The sequence below is a fragment of the Mustelus asterias genome, chromosome 18 (assembly GCF_964213995.1).
Source record: "Mustelus asterias chromosome 18, sMusAst1.hap1.1, whole genome shotgun sequence".
Taxonomy (NCBI): domain Eukaryota; kingdom Metazoa; phylum Chordata; class Chondrichthyes; order Carcharhiniformes; family Triakidae; genus Mustelus; species Mustelus asterias.
In genome coordinates, this window is record NC_135818.1 from 62,788,512 (window position 1) to 62,809,673 (window position 21,162).

The 21,162-nt window shown below is 44.6% G+C and overlaps 1 protein-coding gene across 1 annotated transcript in view; it reads left to right on the plus strand.

Moving 5' to 3' along the window:
* mdga2a (MAM domain containing glycosylphosphatidylinositol anchor 2a) overlaps positions 1-21,162 on the plus strand; it is a 589,650-nt gene that overhangs the window by 97,023 nt on the left and 471,465 nt on the right. Inside the window, exon 5 of the mRNA XM_078233125.1 lies at positions 3,078-3,210. Coding sequence (XP_078089251.1) covers positions 3,078-3,210 — 133 coding nt within the window. The remainder of the gene's footprint in view (positions 1-3,077; positions 3,211-21,162) is intronic.

Genomic DNA, 21,162 nt, shown 5'->3' on the forward strand with positions numbered 1-21,162 from the left:
GATGGCCAGCCCCGATCACTGGCCTCCCTCCCTCTGTCACCCAGTCCGAGTGCAGAGTGGCAGCGAGACACCCCTCACTGACCGATCTCCCTCCAGAGACCTTGCCCCATTAGGCCTTGCCCCATTATGCTCCATCCCCTTGGCAATGCCCAATGCCTGGTGGGTAGTGCAAAGATGCCCCCTTGGCATTGCTACTTTGCCCCTTGGGCAGTGCCAGGGAGCCAGGCTGGCACTGCCAAGCTGGCAATGCCTCGGGTACACCCCCCCCTCACACCCGACCTCCTGGGGGGGGCCTTGATGCCCCCGCTTCACTCCATTGGGGTCGGGCCACCAGTGTCCCCGAACAGGCGCTGGACTAGTGGATTTTCACAGTAACTTCATTGCAGTGTTAATATAAGCCTACTTGTGACACTAATACATAAACTTAAAAATCAGTTATGATCAGTAAGAAGTCTCACAACACCAGGCTAAAGTCCAACAGGTTTATTTGGAATGACAAGCCTTCAGAGCGTTGCTCCTTCATCACTCACCTGAAAGCTCGTGATTCCAAATAAACCTGTTGGACTTTAACCTGGTGTTGTGAGACTTCTTACTGTGCCTGCCCCAGTCCAACACTGGCATCTCCACATCATGATCAGGATTGGAAGAATAATTGAATGAATCAAAAAGGAGGAGGTATTGGGGTTCTTGAGAAACATTAAGGTTGACAAGTCTCCAGGGCCTGATGGGATATACCCCAGAATACTGAGAGAGGCAAGGGAGGAAATTGCTGAGGCCTTGAGAGAAATCTTTGTATCCTCACTGGCTACAGGGGAGGTCCCAGAGGATTGGAGAATAGCCAATGTTGTTCCTTTGTTTAAGAAGGGTAGCAAGAATAATCCAGGTAATTACAGGCCGGTGAGCCTTACATCAGTGGTAGGGAAATTATTGGAGAGGATTCTTCGAGACAGGATCTATTCCCACTTGTAAATAAGTGAACGTATTAGTGGACATGGTTTTGTGAAGGGGAGGTCGTGTCTCACGAACTTGATTGAGTTTTTCGAGGAAGTGACGAAGATGATTGATGAGGGTAGGGCAGTGGATGTTGTCTACATGGACTTCAGTAAGGCCTTTGACAAGGTCCCTCATGGCAGACTGGTGCAGAAGGTGAAGTCGCATGGGATCAGAGGTGAGCTGGCAAGGTAGATACAAAACTGGCTCGGTCAAAGAAGACAGAGGGTAGCAGTGGAAGGGTGCGTTTCTGAATGGAGGGCTGTGACATGTGGTGTTCCACAGGGATCAGTGCTGGGACCTTTGCTGTTTGTAATATATATAAATGATTTGGAGGAAAATGTAACTGGATTGATTCGTAAGTTTGCGGACGACACAAAGGTTGGTGGATTTGCGGATAGCGATGAGGATCATCAGAGGATACAGCAGGATATAGATCAGTTGGAGACTTGGGCGGAGAGATGGCAGGTGGAGTTTAATCCGGACAAATGTGAGGTAATGCATTTTGGAAGGTCTAATATAGATAGGAAATACACAGTAAATGGCAGAACCCTTAAGAGTATTGATAGGCAAAGGGATCTGGGTGTACAGTACACAGGTCACTGAAAGTGACAATGCAGGTGGAGAAGGTAGTCAAGAAGGCATACGGCATGCTTGCCTTCATCGGCCGGGGTATCGAGTCTAAAAATTGGCAAGTCATGTTGCAGCTTTATAGAACCTTAGTTAGGCTGCACTTGGAATATAGTGTTCAATTCTGGTCGCCACACTACCAGAAGGATGAGGGGGCTTTGGAGAGGGTACAGAAAAGATTTACCAGGATGTTGCCTGGTATGGAGGGCATTAGCTATGAGGAGAAGTTGGAGAAACTTGGTTTGTTCTCACTGGAGCGACGGAGGTTGAGGGGAGACCTGATAGAAGTCGACAAGATTATGAGAGGTATGGACAGAGTGGATAGTCAGAAGCTTTTTCCCAGGGTGGAAGAGTCAATTACTAGTGGGCATAGATTTAAGGTGCGAGGGGCAAGATGTAAAAGAGATGTACGAGAGTTTTTACACAGAGAGTGGTGGGTGCCTGGAACTCGTTGCCGGGGGAGGTAGTGGAAGCGGATACGGTAGTGATTTTTAAGGGGCGTCTTGACAAGTACATGAATAGGATGGGAATAGAGGGATATGGTCCCCGGAAGGGTAGGGGGTCTTAGTTAAGTCGGGCAGCATGGTCGGTGCAGGCTTGGAGGGCCGAAGGGCCTGTTCCTGTGCTGTAATTTTCTTTGTTCTTTGTTTTGATTCAAAGATGAGGCTGAAGATCAAATATATTTGGGTCCCAGACTATCCTTAATTTACTGATCCACCCTTCAGCGCCCTTACATCTGTATTTCACGATTGGATCATTTATGGAAACATACATCTTTTGATTTTAAGTGCGACAACATTTACTCACTGCACTGGAGAGAGATGGTGGGTTTGGGGGGGCGGAGGGGCGGGGGGCGTTGGTATTTGAATCCTTGTGCTCAGACTAAAATTAGCTGTTAAAACTCAACAATTACTAAGATGGCCAGTGCCAAGTGACACAAGTTCAGACTGCTTGACTTGAAAGTCAGGTTAGTGGTTTCAAAAGAGATCAAATTCAAGTTTAACTCGAGTCGCCACAACTTGAACTAAGGATTGTTCTGGCAGTTCACGCAAGCGAGGACGGAGAATTTGCCGCTCAGCCAGATCTCCGTTCACTGCAGCGAGGCCAGAGACTTCCGCCGGGGTGAATGGCCGGAGAATCCCGGCCTGAAGTGTCATTAGTTGAAGGGCATGCTGTAAACGTTTCACCTTTCCATCATGCCAAGTATCCTTTATGGCCTGTTTGGGATCTTTCGATCAATTTTTTTTTTTAAGAGCGTTGGAGATCACACCTGATATCATCACATCATCTCATGAAATAAAAGCACCTCATTCAAAAGCTTTGGTCATTTCGTTTTAACTTCACTGATGTTTTGTGCGTGATTGATTTTTGTGGTACTTTTGCACTAAGTGCATTCTTCCTTCACTTTCCGATCACAGAGAGTAACATTTTGTATTTAATTACTATTTTCCAAACAGGGTGAAATAAAGATCCTGAAGTTGAAGAATCTTCGCCCTAAGGATTATGCAAATTATAGCTGCATTGCATCAGTCAGAAATGTTTGCAATATCCCCGACAAGATGGTTTCCTTCAAGCTGAGTAATGCTACAGGTAGGTGGAGTCTTGCTTTCAATACAGCCGTGTAGACAGATGATTTCTGTCCACGCATCTTGTTCTCTCTTAACATTCAATCTGCATCCACTGAGGTTTCATTTTTGATTTATTGTACTCTGACAAAGCTCCGGACGTGCAGGACCACCCATGCTCGGAGTGACAGGCTGCTGGAAGGAAGTAATGATCCAAATCTGTTCAAATGTTTGGGAACAGAGATGCCCATTATCCATTTACAGCGTACCTTTCAGGCTAAGCTGGCAAACTAATGCATCTGTGTACCTGGATGCACAAGGACGACAGTTTTTTTTTCATTTAATGCCGGCTTCAGATACTTGAATTGGGCCCTCTATGTGCCTCTGAATCCCTAAGCACTGTCACAGTCCATATCCAGCTAAAGAAAACGACAACAATAACTTGCATCTACACTTCCCACTGCCTCGGAAAAGCAGCCAGCATAATTAAGGACCCCACACACCCCGGACATACTCTCTTCCACCTTCTCCCGTTGGGAAAAAGATACAAAAGTCTGAGGTCATGTACCAACCGACTCAAGAACAGCTTCTTCCCTGCTGCTGTCAGACTTTTGAATGGACTTACCTTGCATTAAGTTGATCTTTGTCTACACCGTAGCTATGACTGTAACACTACATTCTGCACTCTCTCCTTTCCTTCTCTATGTACAATGTGCTTTGCCTGTGTAGCACACAAGAAATAATACTTTTCACTGCATACTAATACATGTGACAATAATAAATCAAATCAAATCAAAAATGTGACATCGGCAAAATCTGACATGAGCCAATGAAAGAGCTGTTAGTATGGCTGACCAAGAACTTGATCGAGAAGCTACACTTTCAGGAGCTTCCGATAAGAGGGGAGAGAGAGGGGTAGAGGTGCAGAGAGGTTTCGGGAAAGAATTCCAGAGCTTCGGGCCCGGACAGCTGGAAGCGCAGCCTCAAGTGGCGAGGGGCTGAAAATCCAGGATATGGACGAGTTGGAGGAGTACCGAAATTTCAAAAGATTGTTGGGCAGGAAGATATAGAGAGAGGCAAAGCCAAGAAGTGATTTGAAACTGAGAATGGAACATTTTCTAAGTTGTGTGGTTGCTAGACCAGGAACCAATGGAGATTAGCAAACACAGTTCCTAGAATGGATGTGGCGACCCATGTGCTGTTTTGGGGAAAATTCTGTGCGTCTGATATATGAAGTGAGGGTAAGCGGGTCACATTTGCTGAGTCTGCTGATATTGTGAATCTATTCAGTCCAAAGATGTGCGGGTTAGGTGGACTGGCCATGCTAAATTGTCCCTTAGTGTCAGGGGGACTAGCTAGGTTAATTGGATGGGGTTATGGGGATAGGACCTGAGTGGGATATTGTCGGTGCAGACTCAATGGGCTGAATGGCCTCCCTCAGCACTATAAGATTCTTTGATTCTATGATTCTATTAACTCCAGAATCAGGTTTGTACTGGCAAGGAGTGCCATAAACTGAGCCAATATCAGAAGGTGCGTCCTCTTTGTTGCCCCTGGAGACAAGATAATTCCGCGCACGAGAAACACCTGCCGGTCCTCGGAAGCCATCTTGAATTTCAGTCTTTTTAATGTGTAGCTTATAAAATAATAGGGCGGGATTTTCGTCTTCATCTTTTCATTTTCAGTAATAGGCCGAGGCAGCCTCCCATCTTCCAGTTCTCGCCACTGCCGACGGGGTTTCCCGTTGTTCGCACCCTCTGCCATCGGGGAACCTGTGGAGGTAGGTCGCCCATATAGTTATTTAAAGAGTCACAACCGGCACAGCCATGACAGGAGACTTGGTGCAGTTTCAGTGCATGTCATGATATTGATTTTTGAATGGCAGACTGGGTTCTATTACACCATTGAGCTGTCTGCTTGGATGCCTCTTGGTAAAAGCATGTTGGTATTGCTGTAAAATTTGTTTGATTGACGATATAGGCTGGAATTCTCCAGCTGTTCACGTCGATGGGATTTTCCGGCCCCATCAATTGCGTATCCCCGCTCGTGGGTTTCCTGCCGACGTGGGGTGATGTCGATGGGAATTCCCATTGACAGTGACAGGACCAGAGAATCCCGCCGCTAGCAAACAACGCTCCATCTCTCACCGGCGGAAAACACGTGACTGGGAGGCTGGAGAATCTCACCCATGATTGTTCTACCACATTTGGCACAATTCAGCAAGAAAACTTCTTAAGGGCAGTCAGAGATGGGCTGGCCTAGCCAGTGACACCCACATCCTGTGAATGAATAGAAGAGCACTTGGAGTATTTTGAACAGTTTTGGGCCCCATATCTAAGGAAGGATGTGCTGGCCTTGGAAAGGGTCCAGAGGAGATTCACAAGAATGATCCCTGGAATGACGAGCTTGTCGTATGAGGAATTGTTGAAGACTCTGGGTTTGTACTCATTGGAGTTTAGAAGGATAAGGGGGGATCTTATTGAAACTTACAGGACACTGCTAGGCCTGGAAAGAGTGGACGTGGAAAGGATGTTTCCACTAGTAGGAAAAACTAGAACCAGAGGGCACAACCTCAGGCTAAAGGGACGATCCTTTAAAACAGAGATGAGGAGGAATTTCTTCAGCCAGAGAGTGGTGAATCTGTGCAACTCTTTGCCACAGAAGGCTGTGGAGGCCAGGTCATTGAGTGTCTTTAAGACAGAGATAGATAGGTTCTTGATTAATAAGGGGATCAGGGGTTATGGGGAAAAGGCAGGAGAATGGGGATGAGAAAAATATCAGCCATGATTGAATGGCGGAGCAGACTCGATGGGCCGAGTGGCCTAATTCTGCACCTATGTCTTATGGTCTAAAAGATCACAGTGACAGTGATACAGCCATTGTGCATCGACATTAACATCAATCAATAGCTGCACAGCATGTCATCCACTGCAACCAATGGCCTCAGTGTATATCATTGACATGTGCCTTGCAGCTCAAATGTATGCAACTGATTATTACCTGCTTGCCTTTCATGTAAAGCATTTGACTGCTACCTTCGAGTTCCAATGTATAGCATTCACACAAGCCAGGAGATATTCATGTTTGTATTGATAGTAATCTTACGGCTTAATGATTATTACCTCGCAGCCCCAGTATATATCATTGAACTTTCAGCCTAACCATGTGGTCCAAAGCTTGAAATATATTTTTCCCAGTGCATTGCAATTTTGTGAGTTTTGTTGGTATTATTCAATATAAATCGTCAAGGAACTTAGCTTCAAGGTGGTGGTTCTGGACTGAAGAGTTTCGCAGGGTTACTGCTGGAATACAATTACTCAAAGTGAAATGTATTTATAATGGCCACCACAGGGGCAATACAGGGTTGTACTTGACAGATAGATGGTTACTAACTGCAGCCAAAGGCCAAAATCAATGGTTCATTGTCAAGATTGTTCACAAACAGTCACTGAAGGGTGTATGCGTGTGGATAAACATGGTATTGATAATCTTTGATGTCGGTTTCAACGTAGGGCTTGCTTTCTAAGAAATATTCCAGAACGTACCTTGCTCGAGTGAATTGGGACTGTTAATGTGTAATGGAAACGGTGATGTCAGAGACTTAGGAGTTTCAGTACATTTTAAATGTTTCTCAAGGGTTACATTACAATTATCAGAATATAACCTGAAACATTTTTTAATTGACCTACACCATCTGAAACGGTATCATAGAAATTTATAACCAAAGTAACATTTAATCATATTTATGGGTACCAAATGTTTCTTGGTGGTTTAACACTTCGTACCACATTAGTATTATAAAAGCAAAATACTGTGGATGCTGGAGATCTGAAATTAAATGAGAAAGTGCGAGAAAGATGTGTTATTCTAATGAAGTATGTCCTTGAGCCCATTTGCTGCATGAGACACAAGGCACCAATTGTTCATAAGGGATTGGGGAAACACATTGTGGGTTCATTTATTAAGACAAGGCACGTGAGAAAAGTTACACATTGGTATAAGGCTTGAAGACATCAGAGTTACGTGCTTTGTTTGGTTAACCAATAAACTAAATGGGGTGGCATAGTGGCTAGCACTGCTGCCTCACAGCGCCAGGGATCCAGGTTCAATTCCCAGCTTGGGTCACTGTCTGTGTGGAATTTGCACATTCTCCCCATCTCAGCGTGGGTTTCCTCCGGGTGCTCCACTTCCCACAATCCATAAGATGTGCAGGCTAGGTGCATTGGCCATGCTAAATTCTCCCTCAGTGTACCCGAATGGGCGCCGGTTTGTGGCGACTAGGGGATTTTCACAATAGCTTCACTGCATGCAGCGTTAATGTGACACTAATAAATAAAGAAAAGTCATATTGGAGTCAAGGGGCAGGATATTCTGATCGCACTCGCCCCAAAACTGGAAAGTCCCGCCTGAGGTCAACAGACCTTTCCATGACTACTTGTGACACGAATAAATAAACTTGAGGGATAAATTAAAATGCAGCTTATTAAAGGGATACAACATTAATATAAACAGAATCTCAAAGGAAATTAACGTATCAAAACAAAATGTTAAAGGGATTAATAACGCACTTTAGTCCCCATGGTGCCCAGTGGGTATGGAATGCTTGATGGTCACAGAGCTGTTTATTTTCTTCAATAGCCAAATAACAGAGCTGTGTGTTTGTGCCCTGCTCAAAGCAAAAAGTGAGACTAAAACTGAATCACATGACAGGTGATGTTATGCTGATACCTCTTAAAGGCATATTACAACAAAAACATTCAGCTGCTCCGGCAGCATCTGTGGAGAGAGGAACAGAGGCCGGAATTTTCCGGCTGTTCCTGCAGGCAGAAACTTCCGGTCCTGCCAATGGTGAATCACCACTGAGTGTTCCCTGGCAGCAGGGGTTGCAAATAACTGGAAACGCGTTGACAGCGTCGGGACCAGAAGATCCTACCACCGACCAATGGTGCGCTGCCCATATCACCACAAAACATGCTGCGGGGGGAGGAGGGTAATCCAACCCAGAGTTAATGTCCTGAGGTGAATTTTCCCATTCCGCCCGCCATGGGAATCGGAGCGGGAGAGGAGCAGACAATGGGAAGGTCTGTTGACCTCGGGCCGGACTTTCCAGTTTTGGGGCGAGTGCGACCAGAATATCCTGCCCCTTGACTCCAATATGACTTTTCTTTGGAACCGGAACATTACAATATGAGTCAAGTTAAAACGTAAGATTAAATGTGAGAACAGATACTGAGTCTCCCAAATCACACTATTAGATATTATTATATAAACTCACTCTTTAGACATTAACACCTGCACTGAAATATCTGCACCGAATATATCTGAACTGAGGCAAAGGACAAACTTCTTGATTTCCTGTTTGCTGATTAACTGTGTATTAACTGCAGTTCAGAGCTGGACATGCAATGTAACATGGATTTGGCTCTCTATCGAATGCCCCAACTTCAACCTTCAGATCAGCACAAGAAAAAACGGAAGTATTGTATAAGCCTGCTCCAGAATAGCCCTGTCTTAAGCCCAGCAATTCCATCATGATCGGAACCTGCCAGCAGTGGATAAGGTCACTTATCTTTGCAGCACACTCTCTGCCTACCAAACGGAAGGTCCATAGAGCAATAGCCCTGCCCCCTCTGCTCTGCACATGCAAGATTTGGACTCTATCAGTGCCACGCTAAGAACTACAACCACTTTCATTTCAGCTGCCTTCAGAGGCTCCTGAGGATCAGCTAGAAATATAAAATACTAGATACTGAGGTGTTCATCCAACCTGGTAGACCAAGCATCCCTACCATATATTCCATGGGATGTGAGCATTGCTGGCAAGGCCAGCATTTGTTACCAATTTTAATTGCCCTTGAACTGATTGACTTATTAGGCCATTTCAGAGGGCAGTTAAGAGTCAACCACATTGCTGTGAGTCTGGAGTCACACGTAGGCCAGACCAGATAATAAGGACAGCAGACATCCTTCTCGAAAGAATATTAGTGAAACAGGTCTCTTTTTCATAATGGCAATCACCACGACTGAACAACTTTATTTATTTGTTGGATTTAAATTCCACCAGCTCCCATGGTGGGATTCAAACCCCGATCCCCCCATGCCCACTCCCTGCAGAGAATTAGCTTGGGTCTCTGGAATACTAGCCCAGTGACAGGACCACTGGGGCACCATCTGCCCCTGAGGCAGTTGCAACCAACCTGGGTTGGTCATGTAGCCTGAAAACCTGACACTTGGTGACCCAAGCAGATCTTGTCTGGAGAGTTTGAGGGTGTATACGCTCTCATGGAGGTCAAGGCAAGCACTGTAAGGACACTCTGAAGGCTTTGCTTGGAAGTTTTGATGCTGACTTTGAGTTCTGGGAGAAGCTCGCCCCATGATTGCTGTACCTGGCTCAACCAAATTAAACCTATGCAGCCTCCTTCAAAAGCAAGCGCATATCAGAGACAGAAAGAAAATGCAAGTAAAGATGGTGGCACGGTGGCACAGTGGTTAGCACTGCTGCTCACAGCACCAGGGACCCGGGTTCGATTCCTGGCTTGGATCACTGTCTGTGCGGAGTCTGCACGTTATCCCCTTGTCTGCATGGGTTTCCTCCGGGTGCTCTGGTTTCCTCCCACAGTCCAAATGTGTGCGGGTTATGTTGATTGGCCATGCTAAATTGCCCCCGAGTGTCAGGGGGATTAGCAGGGTAAATATGTGGGGTTATGGGGATAGAGTCTGGGTGGGATTGTGGTTGGTGCAGAATCAATGGGCTGAATGGCCTCCTTCTGCACTGGAGGGATTCTAAAATCCCCAGCCGGTAGCACACCCAAAACTCAAATGTCTGCTGTATCCTGTCCAATCTGCAGCGAGACCTTCTCAGTGCGGTTTGGCTCTTAGCAAACACCTACGTAGCCACCTGAACCCTACCAAATGCCCCAGAAGATGAACATGGTCATCTTCACCTCAGAGGACAAATGAGAAAGACGCTGGGTGCGATCTTACCCGCCAGGTTCACCCCCCACTGCTGCTGCAAGTGAGAATGGAAAATTTGATATTGTGCCCATCTGGGAAAATCCTGTCGGCGTGAACCATGATAAGATTCTGGCCTTGTGTGTAAAGATAATTTACTACAAATCTGGGGCGATCCATGGAGCAAACAAGAAAACCCCACAGGGCAGTATGATAAGGGGATATGTTTCAGCAGCACTTACAACCACACATTCCAGTGGCTGCCTTTAAAATAAAATCCATGTATGCTGATGGCTGAAGCACACAGTAGGATGAGAGTTTATCAGTGCATTGGGAACAATGAGAAGCTGAGTCACCGGCTGTGTGATAATAGGAAAGTAAATGGAAAGTGAATGGCGCTTATTGTTGAAAGGTGCTTGAATAAAGCCAGTTCAGCTCGTCTGTAATCACCTCTGTGTAATAATTATGTACCTGACCGTTAACAAATCTGATGAAAAATCAACATTTTTCTTTTACAAAATTATTTTGCTGTCGTCAGATCATTCCAGTGTTTCCAAATGGTTTTATATTAGTTATTACCACCCCTTAAGCCATATGATAATTGGTATGGGAAGGCGATGGCCTAGTATATTATCGCTAGACTGTTAATCCAGAAACTCAGCTAATGTCAGTTCAGGAAGCCCAGGTTCAAATCCTGCCATGGCAGATGGGGGAATTTGAATTCAATTTTTTAAAAATCTGGTATCAAGAATCTACTGATGACCATGAAACCATTGCCAATTGTCGGAAAAACCCATCTGGTTCACTAATGTCCTTCAGGGAAGGAAGTCTGCCATCCTTACCTGGTCTGGCCTACGTGTGACTCCAGAGCCACAGCAATGCAGTTGACTCTCAACTGCCCTTGGGCAACTGCAGATGGGCAATAAATACTGGCTGGCCAGCGACGTCCATGTCGCACGAATGAATAAAAAATAATATGGACAGGATTGACTTGACTACACATTTTCAGTATTTCTACAGTCACATAACATTTCCAAAGAATTTGATTTTTTTTAAGGAGCTGTCGAGGTGTGCAAATTAGGGCAGCATAGTTGATGTAGTCTACATTGGTTTCAGTAAGGCATTTGACAAGGTCCCACATGATCAAGAAGGTAAGAGCCCATGGGATGTAGTGGTAGTAGCTAGGTGTGGGTGGGTGGTGGAATGGCCACACTCGTACATAACAGCACGGTGGCAGCATGATGGGCAGCATGGTGGCAGAGTGGTGAGCACTGCTGCCTCGCGGCGCCAGGGATCCAGGTTCGAATCTGGACTCGGCTGACTGTCTGCGTGGAGTTTGCACGTTCTCCCCGTGTCAGCTTGGGTTTCCTCCGAGTGCTCTGGTTTCCTGCCACAGTCCAAAGATGCACAGGTTAGGCGGATTAGCCCTGCTAAATTTCCTCTTAGCGTCCCAAAAAAATGTGTAGGTTAGTGGGATTAGCAGAGTAATTACGTTGGTTTATGGGGATGTGGCCTGGCAAGGATTGTTGTCTGTGTAGACTTGATGGGCTGAATGGCCCTTCAGTTTGCCTGCTGCTGCAACAGGTCCACAGCAGACGCCATCTCCCTGGCCCTGCACTCAACCCTGGAATGCCTAGATAACAAAGACACCGATTTATTGACTACAGCTCAGCCTTCAACACCATTATTCCCACGAAACCCATCTCTGAACTCCGTGGCCTGGGCCTGGGCTCCTCCCTCTGTGATTGGATCCTGAACTTCCTAACTCACAGACCACAATCAGTCAGAATAGGCAACAACACCTCCTCCACGATCATCCTCAACACCAGTGACCCACAAGGCTGTGTCCTCAGCCCTCTACTATACTCCTTATACACCCATGACTGTGTGACCAAATTGCCCTCCAATTCGATTTTCAAGTTTGCTGACGACACCACCTTAGTGGGTCGGATCTCAGACAATGACGAGACAGAGTACAGGAATGAGATAGAGAATCTGGTGAACTGGTGCGGTAACAATATTCTCTCCCTCAATGTCAACAAAACGAAGGAAATTGTCATCGACTTCAGGAAGCGTAAAGGAGAACATGCCTCTGTCAACATCAACGGGGACAAAGTAGAAAGGGTCAAGAGCTTCAAGTGTTTAGGTGTCCAGATCACCAACAACCTGTCCTGGTCCCCCATACCGACACTATAGTCAATGCCTCTACTTTTTCTGAAGGCTAACGAAATTTGGCATGTCAGCTACGCCCCTCATCAACTTTTACAGATGCACCATAGAAAGCATTATTTCTGGTTGTATCACAGCTTGGTATGGCTCCTGCTCTGCCCAAGACCACAAGGAACTACAAAAGGTCATGAATGTAGCCCAATCCATCTAGCAAACCAGCCTCCCATCCATTGACTCTGTCTACACTTCCTGCTGCCTCAGCAAAGTAGCCAGCATAATTTAAGGACCCCACAACAACCCCGGATTTTCCCTCTTCCACCTTCTTCCGTCGGAAAAAATATATAAAAGTCTGAGGTCACGTACCAACTGACTCAAGAACAGCTACATCCCTGCTGCTGTCAGACTTTTGAATGGCCGTACCTTGCATTAAGTTGATCTTTCTCTACACCGTCGCTATGACTGTAACATTACATTCTGTATTCTCTCATTTCCTTCTCTATGAACGGTATGTTTTGTCTGCAAGAAACAATACTTTTCACTGAATGTAAATACATGTGGCACTAATAAATTAAATCAAATCACGGTAGGGATTCTATGATTCTATGATAACAGTAGGATCAAGCAATAAGATGCAAATTCCTCAAATCAGAAGAACTTAAGTGCAGGAACCTGCATAGCCCAAGCACCTTTAATTTGTTCATGTGTGTGGTGTTTGTCCAGTCGTGTGGTGCTACATTTCTTTGCTGCAGGATCTGCTTTGTGCCTCTCTCGGTGTCCTCATTAGTTGAAAGTCCCTGACTTAAATGCTATTTGGTCAGCGGTCACTTGTTATTTTGAAAGCCATAGACGTGTTTCATTCTCAAGTAGCTGCCAAACCTTTAACCTGTGTAATTATGTTGTGACCTCTGTACTGAAACAGACTGGAGTGATTCAGTATGCATTGCATGGTGGGCAGCCTTGCCTTCCATTGAAATACAACCTACTGTGAGTCGCATGGAGGTGCAACGTTTCAGTGATGTTGGCACAGGGAGCTCAAATATCCTTCTGTGAATTATGTAATCCTGGTCAGGATTAAAAACAGTAAAGACTGGAAATATATATTGACCCAGTGAACATTTGCGGAGAAAAAAGACAGGTCAATGCTCCATATGCTTATTTAAGGCTGTGATGCGTGATTAAATCACTCGGGAGGCAGGATGGTACCCGGGAAATAAAGGCTTTTATTACTGACAAGAATGGAGCACACTATATACAATACAATCCCAGGCTAAAGGGTCACCAGGCAGTGCCGTGACCTTTATACTCCTCCAGGTAGGCGGAGCCAACTGGAGTGTACCACAGAACAATATCAACAGGTAGAACAGCCCAACAGTGACAACAGTAACATATCTACAAGTACCCATAGTGCTGACCATCTATGGTTCAGTACTCATAGTGGTAACCAACTATGGTTCACCACAGGCTGCCAACCTGCAACTTCTCATCAGAAGCACAAAGTACACCCTATATGAGTGCAGCACGGTGGCACAGTGGTTAGTACTGCTGCCTCACAGCGCCAGGGGCCCGGGTTCAATTCTCGGCTTGGGTCACTCTCTGTGTGGAGTCTGCATGTTCTCCCTGTGTCTGTGAGGGTTTCCTCCTACAGTCCAAAAGACATACTGGTTAGGTGAATTGGCCATGCTAAATCCTCCCTCAGTGATGCTGGGGTGTGGTGACTAGGGGATTTTCACGGTAACTTTATTGCAGTGTTAATGTAAGTCTACTTGTGACTAATAAATAAACTTTATATTATAACAGTAAAGAGACTCGAAAATAACACTTAATAGCTTAGTAACTCGAATTTAACAGAAGTCCAAATATGATAAACTATTAGATCTTCGTGGGTGTATAGCACTGTGTTACTGTATCATAACTCTCTAAGTCAGCATGGCTTTGTCAGGAGGAGATCAGATCTAATAAATTTGATTGAATTTTTCAAGGAGGTGTCTAGGTGTGTAAATTACTGCAGTGCAGTTGATGTAGTTTACATTGGTTTCAATAAGACTTTTGACAAGGTCCCAATGCGAGACTGATCAAGACGTTAAGAGCTCATGGGATCCAGGGCAATTTGTCAAATTGGATCCAAAATTGGCTTCATGACAGGAAGCAGAGGATCAAAGGATGTTTTTGTGACTGGAAATCTGTTTCCAATGGTGTACCGCAGGGATTGGTGCTGGGTCCCTTGCTGCCTGTCATGTATATTAATATCTAACTGTGAATGTTGGGGTATGAACAGTAAGTTTGTAGATGATATGAAAACTGGTGGTGTGATAAATAGCAAGAAGGAAAACCTTAGATTATGGGGTGATAGAGATGGACTTTCAAAGCTTGCAGAGGGATTTGGACCAACTAGAAAAATGGGCTGAAAAATGGCAAATGGAATTTAATGCAGACAAGTGTGAAATATTGCACTTTGGAAGGACAAACCAAAGAAGAACGTACAGGGTAAATGGTAGGACTCTGAAGAGTGCAGTTGAACAGAGGGATCTGGGAATACAGGTACAGAATTCCCTAAAAGTGACGTCACAGGTGGATAGGGTCATAAAGAGTGCCTTTGGTACATTGGCCTTTATAAATCGGAGTATCGAGTATAAAAGTTGGAGTGTTATGGTAAGGTTATATAAGGCATTGGTGAGGCCGAATTTGGAGTATTGTGTACAGTTTTGGTCACCTAGTTACAGGAAGGATGTAAATAAGATTGAAAGAGTGCAGAGAAGGTTCACAAGGATGTTGCAGGGACTTGAGAAGCTGAGTTACAGAGAGAGATTGAATAGGTTGGGACTTTATTCCCTGGAGCGTAGAAGGTTGAGGGGAGATTTGATAGAGGTGTACAAGATTTTGATGGGTATAGATAGAGTGAATGCAAGCAGGCTTTTTCCGCTGAGGCTAGGGGAGAAAAAAACCAGAGGGCATGGGTTAAGGGTGAAAGGAGAAAGGTTTAAAGGGAATATTAGGGGGGGCTTCTTCACACAGAGAGTGGTGGGAGTGTGGAATGAGCTGCCGGATAAAGTGGTAAATGCTTTAACATTTTTTTAACATTTAAGAAAAACTTGGATGGGTTCATGGATGAGAGGGGTGTGGAGGGATATGGTCCAAGTGCAGGTCAGTGGGACTAGGCATAAAATGGTTCGGCACAGACAAGAAGGGCCAAAAGGCCTGTTTCTGAGCTGTAATTTTCTATGGTTCTATGGTTCTATTGACTGGTCAGATGGGTAGAAGTGACAAATGGAATTTAACACTGAAAAGTGTGAGGTGATGCATTTTGGGATGACTAACAAGGCAAGGGAATACACAATGAATGATAGGATGATAGGAAGTACAGAGGATCAGTGGGACCTTGGGGTACATGTCCTAAGATCCCTGAAGGCAGCAGGACAGGTAGATAAGGTGGTTAAGAAGGCATGTGGCATACTTGCCTTTATTAGCCAAGGTACAGATTAAAAGAGCAGGAGGTTATGATGGAGTTATATAAAATGCTTGTTAGGCTATGGCTGGAGTACTGTGTGCAGTGTCTCCTTTTATATCGTTTCAACCAGAAGTATTGGTTTCCAAAATCAGTTTCAGTCTTAGTTTTCTTAGAAATTGGGAGTGCTTGTTTCTTTTCTCAGTTTCCATTTTTAATTAGGGTCTGTCTTAAAACAAGCAATGCAAGCAATGAAACCGGATTCCATCACACTAGCAGTTTGAAGGTGTGATTACGGGAAACAGAAGACATAACATGGTGGCAGCGGTGTCTTTCAGCAAGAGCTAAACATTTTCAGTGGATTTATTTTTGAATTAGATTGAAAAAAATCCCAACCTGAATTGGTGCCACAGAGTGAAAGAGGGAAACTGACTGAAATGTGTAAAATGTGTCTTTGCCATAGCAATGAACGCAAAGCTACATCCCATGATGAATTTGGAGGCTGGTAATGTCACAGAGATATTTGAGAACCTGAAACAAAACTGTACACTGACATTCAGGCGCTTACTAATAGGCACCAGTGAAAAGGAGAAGATGAGTTACATCATTTGGTGGGTAGGAGAGAAAGGGTTGTATTTGTTTATTAGCCGGGAGATTAGGGTGGATGACAGTAAAAACCAGACAACGTTTTTCAGAAATTCAGCACACGCCTCCAACCAAAGTCAAACCAATAGCTGGAGCAAGGAACCAGGTGAGCCTGTTGACAATTTGTTAACAAGATTGAAAAATGCAGCCTGAAAATTTGGGTGGTGAATTTGTGGAATTCTTTACCACACAGAGATGTAGAGGCTGGGTTGCTAAATATGTTCAAAGCTGAGATAGACAGATTTTTAATCAGGAAGGGAATCAAAGATTATGGGGATAAGATGGGAAAATGGAGTTAAGGATTGTATCAGATCAGTCATTGAATAGCGGAAAAGATCTGATAAGCTGAAAGGCCTACTTCTACTCTTATGTCTTATGTTCTATGTTATTGGTAAAGAGTTAGGAACTAATTATGATGTGAAGGTATCTATAGGGTGCCACATTTACTGCTGCACTGCACTCGCATGCTGAGCAACAATGCATCAGTCCACCAATCACATTGAGAACTGCAAGAATTGCACTCAATGAAGTTCCAGAGTTTTGAGTCTGAAAATGTGATTATCTCAAACTTATTGGAACCAGAAGACATAACAGATGTGCTGCAGCCATTAACAACTTGTTGAGGCATATATCCCTAAAATGGCACATCTGGCTTACATGCTGAGCAATTATCTATGTTGAGAAGCTGATGCATTATAGTATTAATCTTTGTGACACTAGGAAGCAATACTTGACTTGTCAGTCTCTTATAAACAAAATGGCCTTTCTTGTAATGCAGCTTTGACTTGGCTTAAAAAGAAATCGAAGAAACAAACACAGTGGGCAGCTTACCCCCCTTCCCCCCCATCCCATCCACTAGCTCCAGAATACACGGGTGACACGGTGACACAGTGGTTAGCACTGCTGCCTCACAGCAGTGGCTAGGGTCCTGGGTTCGATTCCCAGCTTGGGTCACTGTCTGTGCAGAGTCTGCACGTTCTCCCCGTGTCTGCGTGGGTTTCCTCTGGGTGCTCCGGTTTCCTCCCACAGTATGAAAGACGTACTGGTTAGGTGCATTGACCCGAACAGGCGCCGAAGCGTAGCGACTCGGGGAATTTCTCAGTAACTTCATTGCAGCGTTAATGTAAGCCTTACTTGTGACTAATAAATAAACTTTAAACTTTACAGTAGAGTAAGCTTCTATTTATGATAGTCCAAATCTTCCGATAGTCAGACAAGGAACATACTCCCAAAGATACACTATGGCATTCATTGGAAGTCCCAATACAATGATTCCATGGGAAGTTTGAACTTCCAAGGGGTAAATTTCCCTACTCCTCAAGACTCTCTGAGAAAGTCTCAACTTCAGAAAGTTCTGATTTATTTACCCGAATAGTTATAGAGGAACTGTTAGATAGATTAAAACTGGGTCCAACACTTGGGGGTAACTGCATAACTGACCCTTAATCACTCACACTGACCTTCTGACTCCCAGATAGTCCAACTACTACCCTGACTCATTCCACCCCCCCCCAACTCCCCTGACCTGAACCGATTGGCCCCCACCACCACATTCCCTCCCCCAATCCGACCTGACTAATTCTTTTCGTCCAATTACCCTTGACTCCCAGATCCAACCGCCCTCCCCCACTGATCCACACTGACAAGACTCTATCATTCGACCACCCCATCCTCCAACTCACCCAACCGCCTCAACCCCCCCCCCCCCGCCACACAACAGACTTCCATGTTTACCCAACTCCCTCCAGAACCCCCCATGAATGCCATGAAATAATGCAATGTTGACATCAGCTCCTGGGAGACCATTGCCCTGGACTGAACCAGGTGGCACCAGAGTCTCTGGGAATGATGCCAGCATTTTGGGGCTTAACAATCACAAAATGAAGGGGAAAAGTGAAGTCAACAAAAAGAACACGCTATGGCCTGAACTGATAAGCACAGTAAGAAGTCTCACAACACCAGGTTAACGTCCAACAGGTTTATTTGGTAGCACAGCTTTCGGAGCACTGTCCCTTCATCAGGTGAGTGGGAGTTCTGTCACAAACAGGGGAAACATAGGTACAGACTCAATTTACAAGATAATGGTTGGAAAGCAAGTCTTTACAGGTCATCAAGTCTTAAGTGAGTGGAGAGAGTGTTAAGCACAGGTTAAAGAGATGTGTATTGTCTCCAGCCAGGACAGTTAGTGAGATTTTGCAAGCCCAGGCAAGTCGTGGGGGTTACAGATAGTGTGACATGAACCCAAGATCCCGGTTGAAGCCGTCCTCGTGTGTGCAGAATTTGGCTATCAGTCTCTGCTCAGCAACTCTGCGTTGTCGTGTGTCGTGAAGGCCACCTTGGAGAACTCTTATCCGAAGATCAGAGGCCGAATGCCCGTGACCGCTGAAGTGTTCCCCAACAGGAAGAGAACATTCCTGCCTGGTGATTGTTGAACAGTGTTCATTCATCCGTTGTCATCCCAGTCCAACGCCGGCATCCCCACATCTGAACCGATAATACATGACCAGACATTCCACTTGACCACAAACGTCCTACCTGTTATAAAGTCTGCAGATCCCGAGTCAGCTTCATCAACCACCTACGGACTTATGGAAAACAATTATCCGAGCTATCAAGGGTCGCTAATATTAATAACATATTAGGAAAAGGGAATTGGGAATCATATTATAGCACCCTTAGAGTTGGAACAGACACAATGCATCGAGTGAACTCTCATTTTCCTGTTTGATCAGACTGTAGCCAGTTGAACTTAACCTTTTTTCTTCTTTTCCAAAGCTTGGGAGAAGGCTTGAGTAAATGCATTATCTTAGAGAGGGTAAAAGTAAAAATCACCAAGAAATTTTAAAAAGCTGTGAAGCAACCAAGTGAGAAAAAAAATTGAAGATGTGTATTGAGATCATGGCTCAGTTTGTACACCAATCAAATTAAATCCTCAATTTGTAAAGCAATGGCCTGAAGTTTGGATGACTAATTATCATGAGGTTGTTAGTGCCCACCAATATTTCAGGATAAAATTGACAGCACTATCTGGTGTTTACGCATTTGGGTGGCCTGGTGGCACAGTAGCTAGCATTGCTACCTCTCAGCGCCAGGGACCTGGGTTCGATCCCTGGCTCGGGTCACTGTCTGTGTGAAGTCTGCACGTTCTCCCCGTGTCTGCGTGGGTTTCCTCCGGGTGCTCTGGCTTCCTCCCACACTCCGAAAGACGTGCTGGTTAAGTGCATTGGCCATGCTACATTCTCCCTCGGTGTATCCGAACAGGCACCGAGGGAATTTTCACAGTAACTTCATTGCAGTGTCAATGTAAGCCTACTTGTGACGCTAATAAATAAACTTAAAACGTCATATCTTTCTCTCACGCTCATTTAAATTCTTGCAATCTGACAGGGTTTTCCAGAGTTGGCTAATAAATAAACTTTAAACTTTAACACAGAACTCTCACTGCCATGGTGTGAATTTGGACAATTTCAGTTTCACACTAAAAGCAGATGGAAAACATAGGGTTTGGTCAATCAGGAGTCGCTAATGTTTCAATGCTGTAATAAGTATAATTATACTGAATGACTTCTCCGATCCTAAAAAAATCTGCTCAGTGTAAAGTCTCATTCCCTTTGCAGAAAATAATGTTGCAAATTTCTTGTTAATTTTTCCGCTTTGCTGTTTCATGCCTTTCACTTAATCCCATTTTCCTACCTCAATCTTTAATTCATTTCATGTACGATTGTTTAAATATAATTTATATCTCCTGTTTTACTTCCTGCTTTGTTGTGTGTGTGCGTGTGCGCGTGCGCGTGTGCGTGTGCGCGTGCGCGTGTGTGTGTGTGTGCGTGCGTGCGTACATGCATGTGTGTGGTGTTAGGGTCCTGGACCAGAACCCTCAGCTACATTATGAAGCCAGACTGAACCCCAACAATTTTTGATATTGGTATGAATGTAAAGAAACAATACTTCGGTCCAAGAGCAATTCCACGGACAAATTAAGAATCTTTTATCAAAACAAGCTTTATTCATAGCACAGTTCAAGTATAACGCCACCATTCCACCCCCAAATGAAGCAGCTTAACTCTTAACAATTGAAAAATCTTTAAGCATGAAAAGAAACAACTCTGATTTCTAACTGATCACTATTTCAGTTCCAAATAAGTAACAGTCTTCTTACAGACTTAAAACCCATTTTAATTATAGTTAGCAATCACAAATACACTTGCTATAATGAGTATAGAATGCCATGGCATTTTCAGAGACATATAGAGCTTTTAGAAGCCTTCAAAATTTGATTTGATTTCATTTATTATTGTCACATGTATTAACATACAGTGAAAAGTATTGTTTCTTGCACGCTATACAGACAAAGCATACCGTTCATAGAGAAGGAAATGAGAGAGTGCAGAATGTAGTGTTACAGTCATAGCTAGGGTGTAGAGAAAGAGGTAAGTCCATTCAAAAGTCTGACGGTAGCAGGGAAGAAGTTGTTCTTGAGTCGGTTGGTACGTGATCTCAGACTTTTGTATCTTTTTCCCGATGGAAGAAGGTGGAAGAGAAAATACTCTTAATTATGCTGGCTGCTTTGCTGAGGCAGTGGGAAGTGTGGACAGAGTCAATGGATGGGAGGATGGTTTGCGTGATGGATTGGGCTACATTCACGACCTTTTGTAGTTCCTTGCGGTCTTAATTCTCCTCACTTCAACCAGAACTGCCAAACTCCAACTCCTTTCTGCAAAAGCCTGTTTATTTTTTCTATAGGTCCAGGACTGCACATAAACCACAACA